We start from the raw sequence: 15,684 nt of genomic DNA on the forward strand, positions 1-15,684 counted from the left end.
GAAATATAAATCTTTTGCAACATCATAAATGTCTTTACTGACCCTTTTGATCAATTTAATGGAGCCAAATTGAATACAAATAATAATTTAATTGAAAATTAATTACGGTCCCCAAACTTTTGAACAGTAGTGCATATATAATATTATTTATAATTATATTACAATATTAATAATAAAAAATGTAATCTTGAACTCACCTTTGGATACAGCACAGGACTAAATCTCAGACCTACAATGTCTTCACATAGTATCTATAGTGGAAAAATCATGACACAAAAACACAAACAGCCACTTAGTCAACAAACAGTAAGACCAGCTACGGTTCACTCATTTAATTCTTTAAAGATGTCATAACATACATTTTATAATTATTATATATATTTTTTCACTTGCTGTTACTTGCTTTCATACCAAAAACACTCACATAACAAAACACTCAAAAAGTGTTTTTTTCTGCTGTGCCTGTAAGGAACACCACATTTGCATGTGAAATGTGAAACTCCAATCCGACATGGGCTGTAGGTTTACTGTCACATCCAATATATTTTTTTAATATAATATACTTTGACCTTCTCCATCCTTCAATAACAGCCTCTTTGCGAAGCTACATTACTTGAGACAGACTCACAAAACAATGAGGTGAGAAAAATAAATAAAGTACTTGGATGTTTGGATATATTTAATGTAAAAAAAAATTTAGTGCACATAAACATCAGTCTAACCTTTTAAATGACAGACGACATACTGGTAAATAACTGTGCTTACACTTTAGAAATGATTTTTAATTCTTTACATTAATCAATGAGACATAAGGGTCTGTCAGGGCGTTGTTAAGTGGTTAAAACCCATGGACCATCTCTGCAGGGCACAATCATTACCTTTGCTAACTGAGGGACACTGGGGAGCTCAGTCAAGCCTGCCAAAGAGATCTTGTCAAAGATTGTCTTTGATGGAGTCCTAAGCGAGGCAGAATTTGATAGAAAAATGCAATCAAATGCTTCAAAACGTGCCAATCATGTAATTGCACATAAGAGATCGAAAGGGCTATTATTACCTGAGAATGATGTTCAGGTACTCCTGCTGCTTCACCTCCTCGTGTCTGAGGGACAGTACGAGGTTGCCATGGTTACTGGCCGTGCAGTAGAAGTTCAGATGTTCCTAAGACCGGCAGATAAGAGGAAGCGGTTTAATTGCGAACAAATCCATCGCCAGCATAAACAAGACTGCGCTAAATTGCACCGACTGCTGATTATCACAGCTCTGACAATAAAAAACGACCTGTGAGTGATCTGTTTAAAATTATCTTAGACAAATATTTTGTTTGCCCCATACTGATATGGATTGGCTTTACTGAATGTAATTGCACAACTACTGAGTTCTCACCCTGCCCAGAAAGTGCTTGCGGTATGCGCGAATGGCATAGTTACTCTCCAGTCTGTAGCCAAACTGTCCTGAATTGCTTCCTTCTCCATTTTCCGCATCACAGAAGCCATTCTCCCAGTTCGGGATGGTAGCAGGGGCTTCAGGATCTTCTATCCAGTAACCCCCAAACTGAGGCAGGATGACCTGAGGGTATGGCTCACCCTGCTGTAACACCTTTGAAAGAGAAATCAAGCAATTAGAAAGAGAGTGACATCTGATACACAATCCTAAGACATCACATAAAGTGTTTTTAGAAGTTTATAATATTATTGTAACAGATGTGGACTTAAATTGCTATACCTCCTCTATCCGTGGGTATGGAATGTAACCATCCTGCAGGGGTAATAATAACAATTTCATAAGATAATGCTGTAAATGGACATCTTCACAATGCTTTAGAAGGATGCTTGTGCTGTGACAGGAAGCGTGTTATGAGGCATATATTGCTCATGCAACTACACTATATGAGAAATTACATGCAGTCCACACAATGGTTCACAGTCATGCTTACAACAGACATTTTTACCTGGGGAAATCGTGGCCTAATGGTTAGCGAGTCGGACTCTTAACCCAAAGGTTGTGGGTTCGAGTCTCGTACCGGCAGGGATTGTAGGTGGGGGGAGTGAATGTACAGCGACTGATATACGACTGAGGTGCCCTTGAGCAAGGCACTGAACCCCCAACTGCTCCCTGGGTGCCGCAGAAAAATATGGCTGCCCACTGCTCTGGGTGTGTGTGTGTGCACTTTGGATGGGTGCACTGCAGAGCACTAATTCCGAATGCTTGGCCACATGTCACTTTTTCACTTTTTTTTTTATTTATGTGGCTGTCTGGACAATCTGAATGAACACATGCATTTGAGGGTAGGATTATTTCTTTAGTGGTTGTCTTTGTTGTTATTTTGCTTGTAAGATGTTTAAAAATGCTAAATCCATAATTTGCCTTTTTATACTGTATGCATAAAATGGGGTTCAAATATCTGAGCCCAAGTGAAAATGCTTCTATTTTGCATTTGTCTAATTTAATTCATTCTCATCATTATAAGTTATATTATTAGCATAACAATTGTTATGCTAATAATTAATTTCAGAATGCTATTATTACTTAAAAATTTAAAAATTTATTTCAGAATGTTTTAGTTTTAGTATGTCCCCTTTTAGCTTAAATGACACTTAAATAACACAGAATCTAAAATATTTTTCTACATTTTACCTCGAACAGTTTTTCCCCCCCAGAATTTCTAAAACATGATTTAAATCTAGATTTAAATGTGACTTTCAGAGTATTTCAGACTTTTGGACCCACTGTACAATATATTATGTTACATACAGTACATTAATGAAGAATGCTAACCTCATGCAATGAAAATACTCCAAGTTTGAAACACAAACAAGCACTGAGCTGAGTTGTAATCTTGTTAAATGTTTTCAAACCCTCTGACCTTTAATATTTGTGGCCTCATTTCCTCCACCTCAGAAACCTGCTAAAGGGTCAGGGGCAAAATTTCAAAGGTTGCAGTGTTAGCAACTGACAGTGGAGGAGTGGGGAGGCACAGAACACAATTACCACAGCTATAGTTTCTATTTACCAATGCTGAATTGACCAATTTATCACCAATTTAGCTTCTCTCTCTCTCTCTCTCTCTCTCTCTCTCTCTCTCTCTCTATATATATATGAAGGATTTCATTTCTTACCTCCATCTTGTCCAGCATATCAAAAAACTGAGTAGACTGTTGGAAAAGAAATATAATATTTAGGCCAACCTATAACATGGCAAGTATTTCACTCTATTTAACAGGTCAACAACAAGGCCAGCACGCAGTACAGTCTACTAAGTGTGAATGACGTGCATGTGGTTGAGGAGACTTGTAATCCCTTGTGTATTACTGCAGCAAGCTGCACTTACTGTCAGTTCAGGCTATTTTAGTTGCTGAGTTTACAGTATATCAGAATTCCTTTGAGAAAGTTAATCTGCTATATTAACACACATGCTTTTGTAGTTGCTGATCTTATAGAATGTCAAAGGATCTTGCCTAACCAACACAAGTTAGTCTGACAATCTATTAGATTAAATAAACACCTAATCAAAAAAATTATTTAAATAAATAAAATGTTGAGGTTCCTCAGGGTTCTGTATTAGGACCCTTAATGTTATATATAACCAGCTGGGAATTGTTTAGTTGTCTTTGTGTGGCAAGCTGTAATTTATGTTCACAAAAAAAAAGAAAAAAAAGAATATCTGCAATAGGTTGAATAACTAAAATTAATTCCTCTATACATGTGTATCCTCTATATGTGACTACTGTACATTTAGTGCATTTTTCAAAAACTCATTCATTCTCATAAAATGTGATTGTGGCATTTGGCATTTTCTTCCTCCTTTGAGGAACATATAGACTACAGAGGGGATGATGTCTGAAGTCATGGTCTGCTGAGTAAGCAGGGCACATCACCATCTACAGGTTTGTGCTAGGGTCTTGTCTCCAGAAAAGAGAGAAGAAAGACAGTTTTATCTGTGTGAACCAAATGAGTCAATAATTGCTACTTTATAATCAGCTATTTATGAAATGTTATCTCGAGGCTTGACTTCATGCCTCAATTTGCTTTTTGCAGCTGTAAGCTCTCTCTGAAAATCTTCTTTCAGTTCTAATTCATAACAGGTCCTGAGAACCAGACGTGCCGCTTACCTTCATGGTGGGTGGGGCGGTTCTGGGGGGAGAGGGAGGGCAGTCTGACAGGGGCACATTGGAGATGGTCAGCAACTCCTGCTTCCTGCAACAGAGACATAATCACCATTATTCCAAACTTTTAAAATAACATTAAAACATTAGATATACAGCTACAAATATACTGAAATACACAGACAGTAACATATTTTGCACAGTTCTCATATTGCATTAATTTACAATCTAAATCTACTAATCTTATAGGTGCACTCATTATTCTTTTCATCATTAAAAATCTCTAAATGTGAAAAAATATTTATTTATTTTTGGCACAGTTTAACCTGACTGACTTTGAATTTCTTTAATGTGGCACCAGTAGCTAAAAACTACTATCATTACATGATGCTGAATATATACTTCTAAATGTCAGTATAATAGGCTAGTGAAACAGAAAAAAATGATACTAAGTGCACTTCTAAAAGCTGACAATTTAATTTTGTATGGTCATCTGCAGTGTCATCTTCACACAGAGAGGATCCTCACTGAAAGGCTTTCTATTCTCAGTCTCATTTCACTCCTCAGGAATGTACCTCTCCTATTTGACCCTCATATTATTTCAAGATCATCAATAAAAAAATGGGCCAAAGATGGGCAATCTGTTCTTTAAATGAGTTCTCAGGACAGGAGGCTGACAGGTTGAGGATCTAGAGGCTCCTACTCAAAATTAATTTTCCTTTCCACCTCCCTCTTCATAAGTGAGGTACGGACAGAGAAATGGAGAGAAAGGGGGAGCAAGGGGGTGGTTAGAGACAGAAATGAACAAGGCTCTAAAAATACCCACCCAATCCTTCATAAGCTCTGTAAATAGATCCCATAAATCGATCAATATATTCGTATTAGGGAGCAAGTGACATATCGTTCATTATGTTTGACAAGGTATTTTACTCACATACTCAACACTCACAAAATTAGCCAAAAGAATCCAGTCTGCATGTACATATACACACAAAAACTTCTGATACTTTAGCTCATATTTGGACCAAAATGCACACAGAAATATACTAAATAAATGGCACCAAACTAAGTAAACAAACTGACCAGGAGAATAATCTTCACACCTCTGGGAGGATGTGAACAGCTTATTGTCACATTGTCTGTCATTTCAGTCAACATGAAAACACCTTTCCTGGAAAACTCAGCAAGAGTGATTGTGGGTAATTTCACATAAGATGCTTTTGTACATCAAAATAATCAGTCTAACATCAAGTTTGGCTGAGCTCTATAAGTTGACAGGTAGATCTATCTATCTGTCACGTTGCTACTGTGTTGGAGCAAGGAACAAGGAGACGAGAAGTACATCAATAAGGAGATTTTAATAACATTCAGGGAACCAGGAAAACACACATAGCAGATGAGGTAGACATATACACAGACATTCACGATACCTGATGCTGGAGACAAGGAAACACAGGGCTTAAGTATAGGGGAACTAATGGGACACACCTGGGAACAAATGAACTGAACGGGGAACACCTGGAACAAGATGAGCATAATAACAGGAATGGGAAGGACCAAATAAGGGCAAGGAAGGCACATGGGGAGCAAAACACACACAAAACAAGGAACAGAGTCTGACATTACTCCCCCCTCCCGGAAGGCACGTCCTCGCGTCTCACAACATCCAACGGGAGCACTCTGGAGGCCCCTCAGGACAGACACAGGACAGCAGGCCTCCAGAGCGGTACCCGTTTGGGGTGCCATGGCGGATCAGGCAGTTCGGGGCGCCATGGCGGAGCAGGCAGCTTGGGGAGCCATGGAGGAGCAGGGAATTCAGGGGACAATGGCGGATCAGCCCGTTCGGGGTGCCATGGCGGAGCAGGGAATTCAGGGGACAATGGCAGATCAGACTGTTCGGGGTGCCATGGCGGAGCAGGCAGACTAGGAGGCCATGGTGGAGAAGGCAGACTAGGAGGCCATGGCAGAGCAGGCAGACTAGGAGGCCATGGCGTGGTAGGCAGCTCAGAAGGCCATGGCGGATCAGACAGTTCAGGAGGCCACAGTTGAGCAGGGAACTCAGAAGGCCATGGCTGGACGGCCACTCGCCACTCGGCCCGGCCATTACGGACGGACCCATACTACGCCCCCCCAAAAAAAATCCTTGGGGAGAATACAGTCTTTAGAGGCCCTCCGTAGGCCTAACTCGGGAACAGTGGCCCTCCCTGGGCTAAACTCAGAGACAGGAGCCCTCACTGGGCTAAACTTGGAGACTGGAACCCTCTCTGCGCTAAACTCGGGGACAGGAACCCTCCGTGGGCTAAACTCAGGGACTGGAGCGTTCTCTGGGCTAAACTCGGGAACAGGAGCCCTCTTTGGGCTGGATTCGGGGGCTGGAGTCCACACTGGAGCGAGCTCTGGGGCTGGAGCCGACACTGGAGTGATCTCTGGGGCTGGAGCCGACCACCTTCTCCTTTGATTCCTCTTTTGGTTCGGGGTGAGAGGCGTTGTCGGCGGACTTGAGTGAGCCGCGGCCAGCGGGCTGAAGAGAGCCGTGGCCGGCGGGCTTTACATTGGCACGGCCGGCGGACTGGAGAGAGCCGCGGCCGGTGGAACGGCTGGCTGAGGAACGGCTGGTGGGCTGGAGAGTGCTGCGGCCGGCGGGCCTGACTGCGGAATGGCCGGCGGAGGGGTTCCGGATCGGGATCGGAGGCTCTCCAGACACCAGATGACCGCCTCCTTCCAGTCAAGGTTGGTGTGTCTGGGAGTTCCGTGGGCTGATGGTAAGAGATCCTGAGCCGGAACAGCGTCAAGAGGGTCACCCCCGAATACCCTCGAGTAGGTGAGCGGGTAGTGGCTCGCCTAAGCCACGGCGATGAACATCGCTCGTTCCTCCATGTGGCGGGGAGAAACGAAATGGAAAACAAAAGACTTATAAAACAAAAACACGGGAGAAGGGGCGCCGCTTACTTTTCTGTTTAGGTCCGGAATTTTGTCACGGTTGCTACTGTGTTGGAGCGCGGAGCGCGGAACGAGGAGACGAGAAGTACATCAATAAGGAGATTTTAATAACATTCAGAGAACCAGGAAAACATACGTAGCAGATGATGTAGACATATACACAGACATTCACAATACCTGACGCTGGAGACAAGGAAACACAGGGCTTAAGTACAGGGGAACTAATGGGACACACCTGGGAACAAATGAACTGAACGGGGAACACCTGGAACAAATGATCATAATAACAGGAACGGGAAGGACCAAATAAGGGCAAGGAAGGCACATGGGGAGCAAAACACACACAAAACAAGGAAGAGAGTCTGACACTATCTATCTATCTATCTATCTATCTATCTATCTATCTATCTATCTATCTATACATCTGTCCATCCGTCCACCCATCCAAATTTTTTTTAATAAAATCTTCTTAAAACAAATACAACTTAAACCCCCTGTAAAATGACACATTTCCTCTCAGAAATACTCATTAATCAATTTCCTAGGAATTAAATATTGATTCTGAAATCAAGATGTTACAAATTATGTTAAAATATAATATTACAAATTAAAATGTCAAAATGACTGAATCATGTACATTACAGTACAAACACAAAACAGTGGCTACACCAAACTGAACAATTCGTTTATTAATCCTCATCAAACATTATTACTATTAATTAAATTATTTATAAAATCATAAAGCCATTGAAAAATCCCTTGTTTTTTGGCCAGAGAGCACCAAAAATCACTAAGTAACAACTAGCTCATAAAGTGTGCAGGACATGTACTGTAGGCCTAGACTTAATTGTGTACAAGTCCTCCAAAACATTCTAGACCCACAATGACGTTCACCCACCACTGGCCGTCTGTCTCCGTCAGTCTCCGTCTCTCACACCGCTTGCGTGAACGGTGGAGGAGTCCGATAAGAGCGGCGGCAGCACGGACACCTGCTCTCCGACAGCGCACTCTAGACCTGAACTCAGACATGGCCAAACCTCAGGTTCAGTCTCAGTCCTAGTCCTCAGTCTCTCGTCACATCACACCGACACCAGCTCTGGCTAAATCTGCATCGTCTCAATCTCCAAAGATGAGGTGCCGTCCTCGCCAGCACAGACTGTGTGTGTGCATCCTTCACCGTGAATACCTCTCAGTCTCTCTCTCTCTCTCTCTCTCTCTCTCGCTCGGTCTCTCTCTATTACCCTCCCTCTGAAATGGCATTTCACTTTGACACCTTATTCTCGATTAAGGAGCTTTGATTGCTTAACCTCTGCTCTTCTGCAATTTTTCTCAGACATTTCCACTATTCCTCCCACCACATTTACATTTACTCAGATATGCTGTGTTCTGTTTTTTTTTTTTTTGCACCTTTTTTCTTTGTTTGTTGTCTTGCGTTTTATGTCTTGGCAGCACACAGTATTTACACAGTATGAAATTATTGCTATTCCAGCTCTTTTCTTCCATTCAATACAGCGATTACATGGTGTCTGTGTGAATTTTGTTCCTGCCCTGTAGGCACACTTTTTTTTTCTTTGACAAGACTCTCAGTCTCTTTAATGTTGAGTTAACCTTTCTCAATATCTCAAAAGACACCAAATCCTGAACAGAATACCAACTATTAACTGTTATTCCATTATATTACATTCACATTTATCTAGAAATGAATCCTTACTCAAAGAATATCTAGTTCATAAAAAGTGATATTTAATATATAAAATGCATCAAAATGCAAAACTATTGTATTATGTTGAAGCTGTGTTGTCTTAGACTCTTCAAACAGAAAGTCATAAGGAGATTTTCGAGGGCTTTGTTTACACTGGTTGCAATTATAAGCCCATTTTCATCATTTAATTTCACCGGCTGTGCAAATCTGCTCCTACTTGTTATGATTTCGGCCGGAGCGAGAGAGGGTGCATGTGAGCAAAATTCTTCCGTAACATAGAGCATTAAATGCTTCAGGGGATTTGCTAGCTGAAGGCAATTATCGCCGTGTGCACAGGACGACACTGGTGTATCGCTCTATAATGAGGCATTCAGACTCATCAAGAGCTGTGTGTCACAGACAGACTAATGGCTGCCAGACAAATATGACAATACAACAAGTGTATATATAGTGTGCAATATGATGTGCAAATCTGCTCATTTCAAAATCTGTCATGAAATACAAATGATTCTTGACATGTACTGATGATTTAAACATGCTTTATGTCATCTCGTGAGATGATATTAAATCAGACAAGGGTGTTATTCGATAAAAACAGGAGATTTCAGTTTCGTGTAAGCCACCAGACAGTGCTGATGGTAAAGAGCAGCTCTCACATGCAGGAGTAACACACTGTGTTGAGGTGGGTGACAGACACTGAGGTGGGGATGTGTAAGAGGAGGGATGTTGGGTGGGGGTGGAGTTGATATTTTCACGTGAGCAAATCATAAAATGTGGCAATTGTAAGGTTTAAAAATCCTTCTATTCTTTGTCAACAAATGGTCAAACTGTTTTATATGAGGTTTGCCATTTTTGCACCCCTATTACAATATCTAAACAATGTTCATTTGTTATTTTCTAGCAATATAAATATTAAATAAAAATCGAAATTAAATAGACACCATTTATTACATGAATAAAATATAATCAACGACATTTTGACTTTAAACAGTTGCTTCTCGATTAAGATGATTAAGAGTTTTAGCTCTTAGTTTTAATTACTTTTTCTTATTTGTAAGTCGCTTTGGATAAAAGTGTCTGCTAAATGACTAAAAGTAAAGTAAGTAAAGTAAGATGAGATTACTTTTTCACCGGAGAAAGCAATATAATGAATAGAGGACTCAAGTTTGAAATTAAAAACATCTTAATAATGGATTTGTTTATTAAAAACACAACTTTTCACTTTACAAGATGTTAATTGATGGACTGGAGTCATGTGGATTACTTGATTATTGTTATGTTTTTATCAGCTGTTTGGATTCTGACGGCACCCATTCACTGCAGAGGATCCATTGGTGAGCAAATGATTAATGCTATATTTCTCTAAATCTGTTTCAATGAACAAACAAACTCATCTACATCTTGGACGGCCTGAGGGTTAGTAAATTTTCAGCAAATTTTAATTTCTGGGTGAAATAGTCCTTTAATTGTCATGGCAACATTAGCAATATTTTTAACAACTACTAAACTTATAATCTAAATTAAATATAAATCTTTTAAAACGATAAAGCTTACATGTTTTCTTTTAAGCTCTTTGTGAACTTATATAAATTATTAATTTTATAAATTCAGTTGATTCATTTACATTGATTATAGTCAGACATTTTCTTTCAGCTACATTCTAAAACGTTTGTGGCAGTAGCTGTGTTTCTTCATGCCTTGTAAATGCATTTCATTTCACAATATTTTTTATAACAACCATAAAGAGAAATTAATCAAACTGACACTCTCTTATATTTTCTGCGATTGGCTGTTCCCTGCAGATGTCTCACTTTCAAGTGCTCACGCTCTAGAATTAATCATAAACTCGGAGCTGACAGAGAATGTTTATAGCAAGCATTGTGAGCCCACTGAACTTGATTTAAACCGGGTGGGATTTATTGAGATGTGCCAATTCTAAACCCACTGTGAAACACAGAGTTTGTTCAAACAGCTTTGTGGAACAAGTCTCAGATGTTGGCTCATAAATATACAGTAGGTAAACTTGTATTACTCATAAATTAAAGATACATTTGATTATACTTGATTTTTTTATTCTTACAATAATTTAGGAAACAGTTTTTTAAAAAGTAATGTAACACCAAAATATGCCACATTTGTGGAAAGTACCCGATACGGATTAGAAATGATGCATGTTCACAACAGCATCAAACAAACATTAATCTAAACAGTTTACGAACTGTTGAAAGTGAATTATTTTTGTAATATTTTCATAGTTCACTTCCTCTTTCCATTATTAGAGCTGCTGTTTCAAAAAGCACAACCAGCAGGTGCCTGTTGTTAAACCACAACGTGCAACCACAATTTAAAACAGATATGCCAGTTTGAAGCGCAACTTGATATACTTTTCTGAGTGTTTTTTTCTAGAGGAAGAGCTGAGGAGCCATGATAACTGACAGCTAATGGGCAGGAAGATACACGACGAGAGGAGAGCTGGGCGCTTTGTATTCAAGGCCACTGGTGCTGGGAGAACTGGCCCCCTGCTGCCTTCATGCCTGATCCACACATGCAGTCACAGATAAGACCCTGGAGACAGAGCACACAGACACAAGAGCTCTTGATCCTAAAACGTGACAGCAACAGAGATTTTGAAGTCTACAGGTTTCTGTCTGCCCTTCTTTTCTCAGCAGGGATGCCACATAGACCGGCATTAGCTTTCTAGTTCATTCACAGTCTCCCTATTTTCACTGCATCTTTTCATTAAAACCCCCAAAACATACTGCTCTAGCACAAGCACTAAGGCTGAAGGTATAAGGCTGATCTATAAGTCTCTCTGAAGTGTTTTGTGTGTGTTTGTGTGCATGTGCCCTCTATTATGACACTTTGTACCAAAACACATTTAATTTATCAGCTCAGTTCCAACAGGCATCTGTGCTCCCAGAGGCCAGATATAGTTTTATGTTTCATATATCACATCATATATGGCATAATACATCACTTTGACCCTTCATTACCATTTTAAATGGACCAAGAAAGAAAACTGTAATGATAACTATACTGGCATCCACACCAAGGTAATGTTGTGTTCATTGTAAGTGTGCACTGTAGTTGTGCATCTACTACTTTAACAGCTCAAGCTTTTTGGATTCTGATTGGCTGTCAATGTATTTATCGTTTGTCAGCTGTGAAAAATTACTCTGAAAGTGATTTGAATGATATCGTTCCTCTGTGTCTTTATTGTTATAACTGTGGTGTGACCTTATTCTCATAGAATTACGATGATTGCTAAAACTGTATTTTTATAGGCCTAGTTATTGTCGTTGGTGTGAACAGGCTCTTACGAGATTCTCTTTTTAAAAGGGAATGAAAATGTACAGTAAGGGGCCATTCACACAGAACACATCTGTATGTTTAAAAATGCTAGAAGCAGGGTAGTGGAAGCAAGTCTGTAACTGTAATGTCTTGGGAGAGATCAATGTTTATTTAAAAAAAAACAAAAAAACCTTGGTGATGGAAAATCAAGTTGTGAAGTAATAATTTTAAATCATTAGCAAATAATATTTTAAATTATACACACACTCACTCTTATTTGTATGTATAATATGGCAAAAATGTAAAACGTTTATTGCCTTGTCTCATTCAGTTAGAAATAACATGAATAATATAAATGATACCATATTTCCCATTCAAAAAGGAGAAGAAAAAAGGTATAGTTTGCATCACTGGACATTACTGTTTAACATATTGTAAAACAGTTGTCAAATATTACTTTCATCTTAACTTGCTTTCTTTCAATGTTAAAACTTATGCTTCATCTGCTTGATGAATCTGCTTCAGTAAACAGTTAACCTTGCCTGCTTTGATTTGATATATATATATATATATGTGTGTGTGTGTGTGTGTGTGTGTGTGTGTGTGTAAACTTGGTCGATAAAACCAGTCTTAAGTTGCTTGGGTATATTTTTAGCAATAGCCAAAAAAACACTGTATGGGTCAAAATTATCGATTTTTCTTTTATGCCAAAAATCATTAGGATATTAAGTAAAGATCATGTCCATGAAGATATTTTGTAAATTTCCTACTGTAAATATATCAAAACTTAATTTTCGATTAATAATATGCACTGCTAAGAACTTAATTTGGACAACTTTAAAGGCGATTTTCTCAGTATTTAGATTTTTTTTGCACCCTCAGATTCCAGATTTTCAAATAGTTGTATCTCGACCAGTATTGTCCTGTCCTAACAAACCATACATCAATGTAAAGCTTATTTATTCATCTTTCAGTTGATGTATAAATCTCAATTTTAAAAAAACTGACCCTTATGACTGTTTTTTTGGTCCAGGGTCACTCTCTCTCTCTCTCTCTCTCTCTCTCTCACACACACACACGGTTTAGTTATTTTTGACCTATATTTATTTTTTTCTAGTTTTTTTACAGCCATAAAATAATGTTCCCAAAATGTTGCAGGGAAGCTGTTTTTGATACAACTTAAAAGCAATCTTATGGTACCTTTATGGTTATTTTTAGGTTTTATTTTTACAACTTTATCTTTTACAGAACATTCCCTAATAATTATCATCAGAAGAACATTCTGCAAACCTAAAGATCATTCTATTTTCATAAAGAAAGCTTTACTAGAAAAAACATGTTAAAATATATATTTGGGAATGTTCTAAGAATGTTCTGGGAAACAAATAATGTTATTTGGGGAACAATTTAACTGACTAGCAGGTTGTGGTACGACAACACTGTACTTAATACTGTAGTCTTTTTGGTATGCACAACCCATTTGGTACGTGCTTTTCCACCACACTTCCATCTGTTCACTCCTCCTGACCTTTTGTCTGGTATTTACCTATTTTTTTCTGCTCTTTCCGTCTTTGTTGAACCGTCTCTGTCCCCTACTGCTCTGATGTACACTGCTTGCCTGCCAGCTCCAGATCAAAGCAGGACAATGTTCTCTGTACAAATTTCAATTTCAAAATAAAGTGCATCTGTTGCATGTCAAAAATAAGTTTGCAACCCTCCTAAAGGTAAGAAGGTGAACGTGACGTGGTCATTTCAACAGTGAGATGTGGAAAATGTAGCTGCACAACTGAGAGAGACGATGAGAACAACAAAAAGGCATAAAAACAGAGGACGGCAGATCAGGAGGTAAAAGATAAAAGAAAATATGATATGCATCACAATATCCACCGACAGTATATCAGCAAACACAATAGCTACTAATTGAAATGCTGTTCATTTACATCAGCTGTCTGTGTCAGAGAGGCTGGGACGCTACACCGCACATCCTTCTGTCAGGAAGTGCACAGTGTGTGTCCTGATTAACACGCCACTCAACTTTAATGGTTCTATGACACACAGAGAGTAAGAATCTAATCATGCAAAGCTGTTGAAATGCTTTCAGAAGCTCAGGCCAACGCAAGCAACTGTCTGTATACGTACCAATACAGAAGACCTACTTGTGGACTGTTGTAAGTGAGGGAAACCTTTTAGATGTAGTAAATCAAAAAATTTTTTTTTTTTACAGATTTATCCAAATAAAATATTTAAATGTATTTAATTTAAATGTCTCATTAAACTGCATTCAACTCTGGATTCAGCATAAGTTGAATGCAAGGCTCTCTAGTGGTAATATTTCAATAAAAATATGGTGCTGTAAAAACATGCTTATTAGATTTATTGACAAACACACACACACGCACACACACACACACACACTAACAATACTTTAATTAACTTTAATTATTTAAATTTGTAAATGTTTTGCATAATTCAATCCTATCAGCAGCAAAATCTCAAAGGTGCAATAAACAATGCAGTAAACAATATAAATATCTATAAATGACACTTTTCACAGAAGCATTTTGTTAATATTGTTGAATAATGGTTCTTATATTCAGTTATTTTAATAATGCATGATAAATGTATGCTTATAATGTTTAATGCTAATGTAAAGCACAAGGTTTGTATTTCTTTTTGGAACTGACTGATTGTAGGCCTCATTGATCTGAGCTTATGCACTCAACAATGAGGCTTACGATTGGTCAGTTTAAAAGAAAAAAGAAAAAAAAAGTAGTCGTTACACCCTGTCTGTGCAAAGTCAGTAGGTTTTGGTCCAGTACATTTTCGGGTAAAAGAAATTCCCTTTCAGTCGGTCACTCTCGACGTCACGTCGGATGACCGACGAAATTGGGATCTCGCTTAGAGATTGCGGGAAGATGATCATCTTGGAGTCGCGGGCCAAGCTCCGTTTCCTTAAGGGGCGGTGTTCCGTTGCCTCTGCCTTGATCTAGTTCTCCTCTTGGCGGCAGCCAGGGGGGGCTACTTCAGGCAGTAGCGTGGGCTGTCTGAGGCACTCCGCAGCCAGTTGAGCTGCCAATGGAACGTGCTGGGCCCTTTACAAGGAGCGTACCAGCCGTATCCTTTGGTGCTCCTCCCAGCGACCAGATGTCGATTGCTGCATCGGAGGGTGAGCCAGGAGAGGAAGATTCGGCTGCGCCGCTCTCCTCCGGGACTGTAGCAATGCCTGAATCGGATCCAGAAATAATGGCTATGCTTTCCCGGGCCGCCGTAGGGGTAGGGCTCGAGTGGAGACTTCCACCGTGTCCCGAGCCCTCAAGGTTGCACGATTGGTTCTCGGGGTGGTCCGCACTGGTTCTCAGCGCCCCGCCTCGGTGCCTTTCTTCCCGTAGGTGCATGAGGAACTCAACAGGTCATGGACGGCATCTTTTTACTGCCGGAAACCGATCTGCTGGTTCCTCCTCCCTCACCACCCTCGATGGTGCGGCAGTCAGGGGGTTACAAGGGTCCCACCGGTGGAGCGGTCGGTTGCGATGCAGTTGTGTCCTAATACCGCCTCCAACCGGCAGGGAGAACCGTGCCTCCCCTCCCGGGTCTGTAGGTACTCGACTGGCCAGCGATGCTTATACGACCTGTGGAGAAGCTGCCTCC

General features: G+C 39.8%; 1 protein-coding gene across 4 annotated transcripts in view; it reads right to left on the minus strand.

Annotated features, from left to right (window-relative positions):
* The window catches only part of LOC107557090 (rap1 GTPase-activating protein 2-like), a 59,203-nt gene that overhangs the window by 9,339 nt on the left and 34,180 nt on the right, over positions 1-15,684 (minus strand). The window contains exons 1-9 of one of the 4 annotated variants that reach the window (XM_016240416.1): positions 7,942-8,181; positions 4,110-4,194; positions 3,117-3,152; positions 2,864-2,902; positions 1,723-1,755; positions 1,384-1,596; positions 1,055-1,158; positions 879-957; positions 198-251 (exon numbers count right to left, since the gene is read on the minus strand). In XM_016240416.1, coding sequence (XP_016095902.1) covers positions 198-251; positions 879-957; positions 1,055-1,158; positions 1,384-1,596; positions 1,723-1,755; positions 2,864-2,902; positions 3,117-3,152; positions 4,110-4,194; positions 7,942-8,072 — 774 coding nt within the window. In that variant the 5' untranslated portion in view covers positions 8,073-8,181. Of the gene's footprint in view, positions 1-197; positions 252-878; positions 958-1,054; positions 1,159-1,383; positions 1,597-1,722; positions 1,756-2,863; positions 2,906-3,116; positions 3,153-4,109; positions 4,195-7,941; positions 8,182-15,684 lie in introns of those variants that run through there. The other 3 variants (XM_016240415.1, XM_016240418.1, XM_016240417.1) reach the window with 3 other exon arrangements.

The sequence above is a fragment of the Sinocyclocheilus grahami genome, unplaced genomic scaffold (genome assembly GCF_001515645.1).
Source record: "Sinocyclocheilus grahami isolate Dianchi unplaced genomic scaffold, SAMN03320097.WGS_v1.1 scaffold588.1, whole genome shotgun sequence".
In the NCBI taxonomy this organism is placed as follows: domain Eukaryota; kingdom Metazoa; phylum Chordata; class Actinopteri; order Cypriniformes; family Cyprinidae; genus Sinocyclocheilus; species Sinocyclocheilus grahami.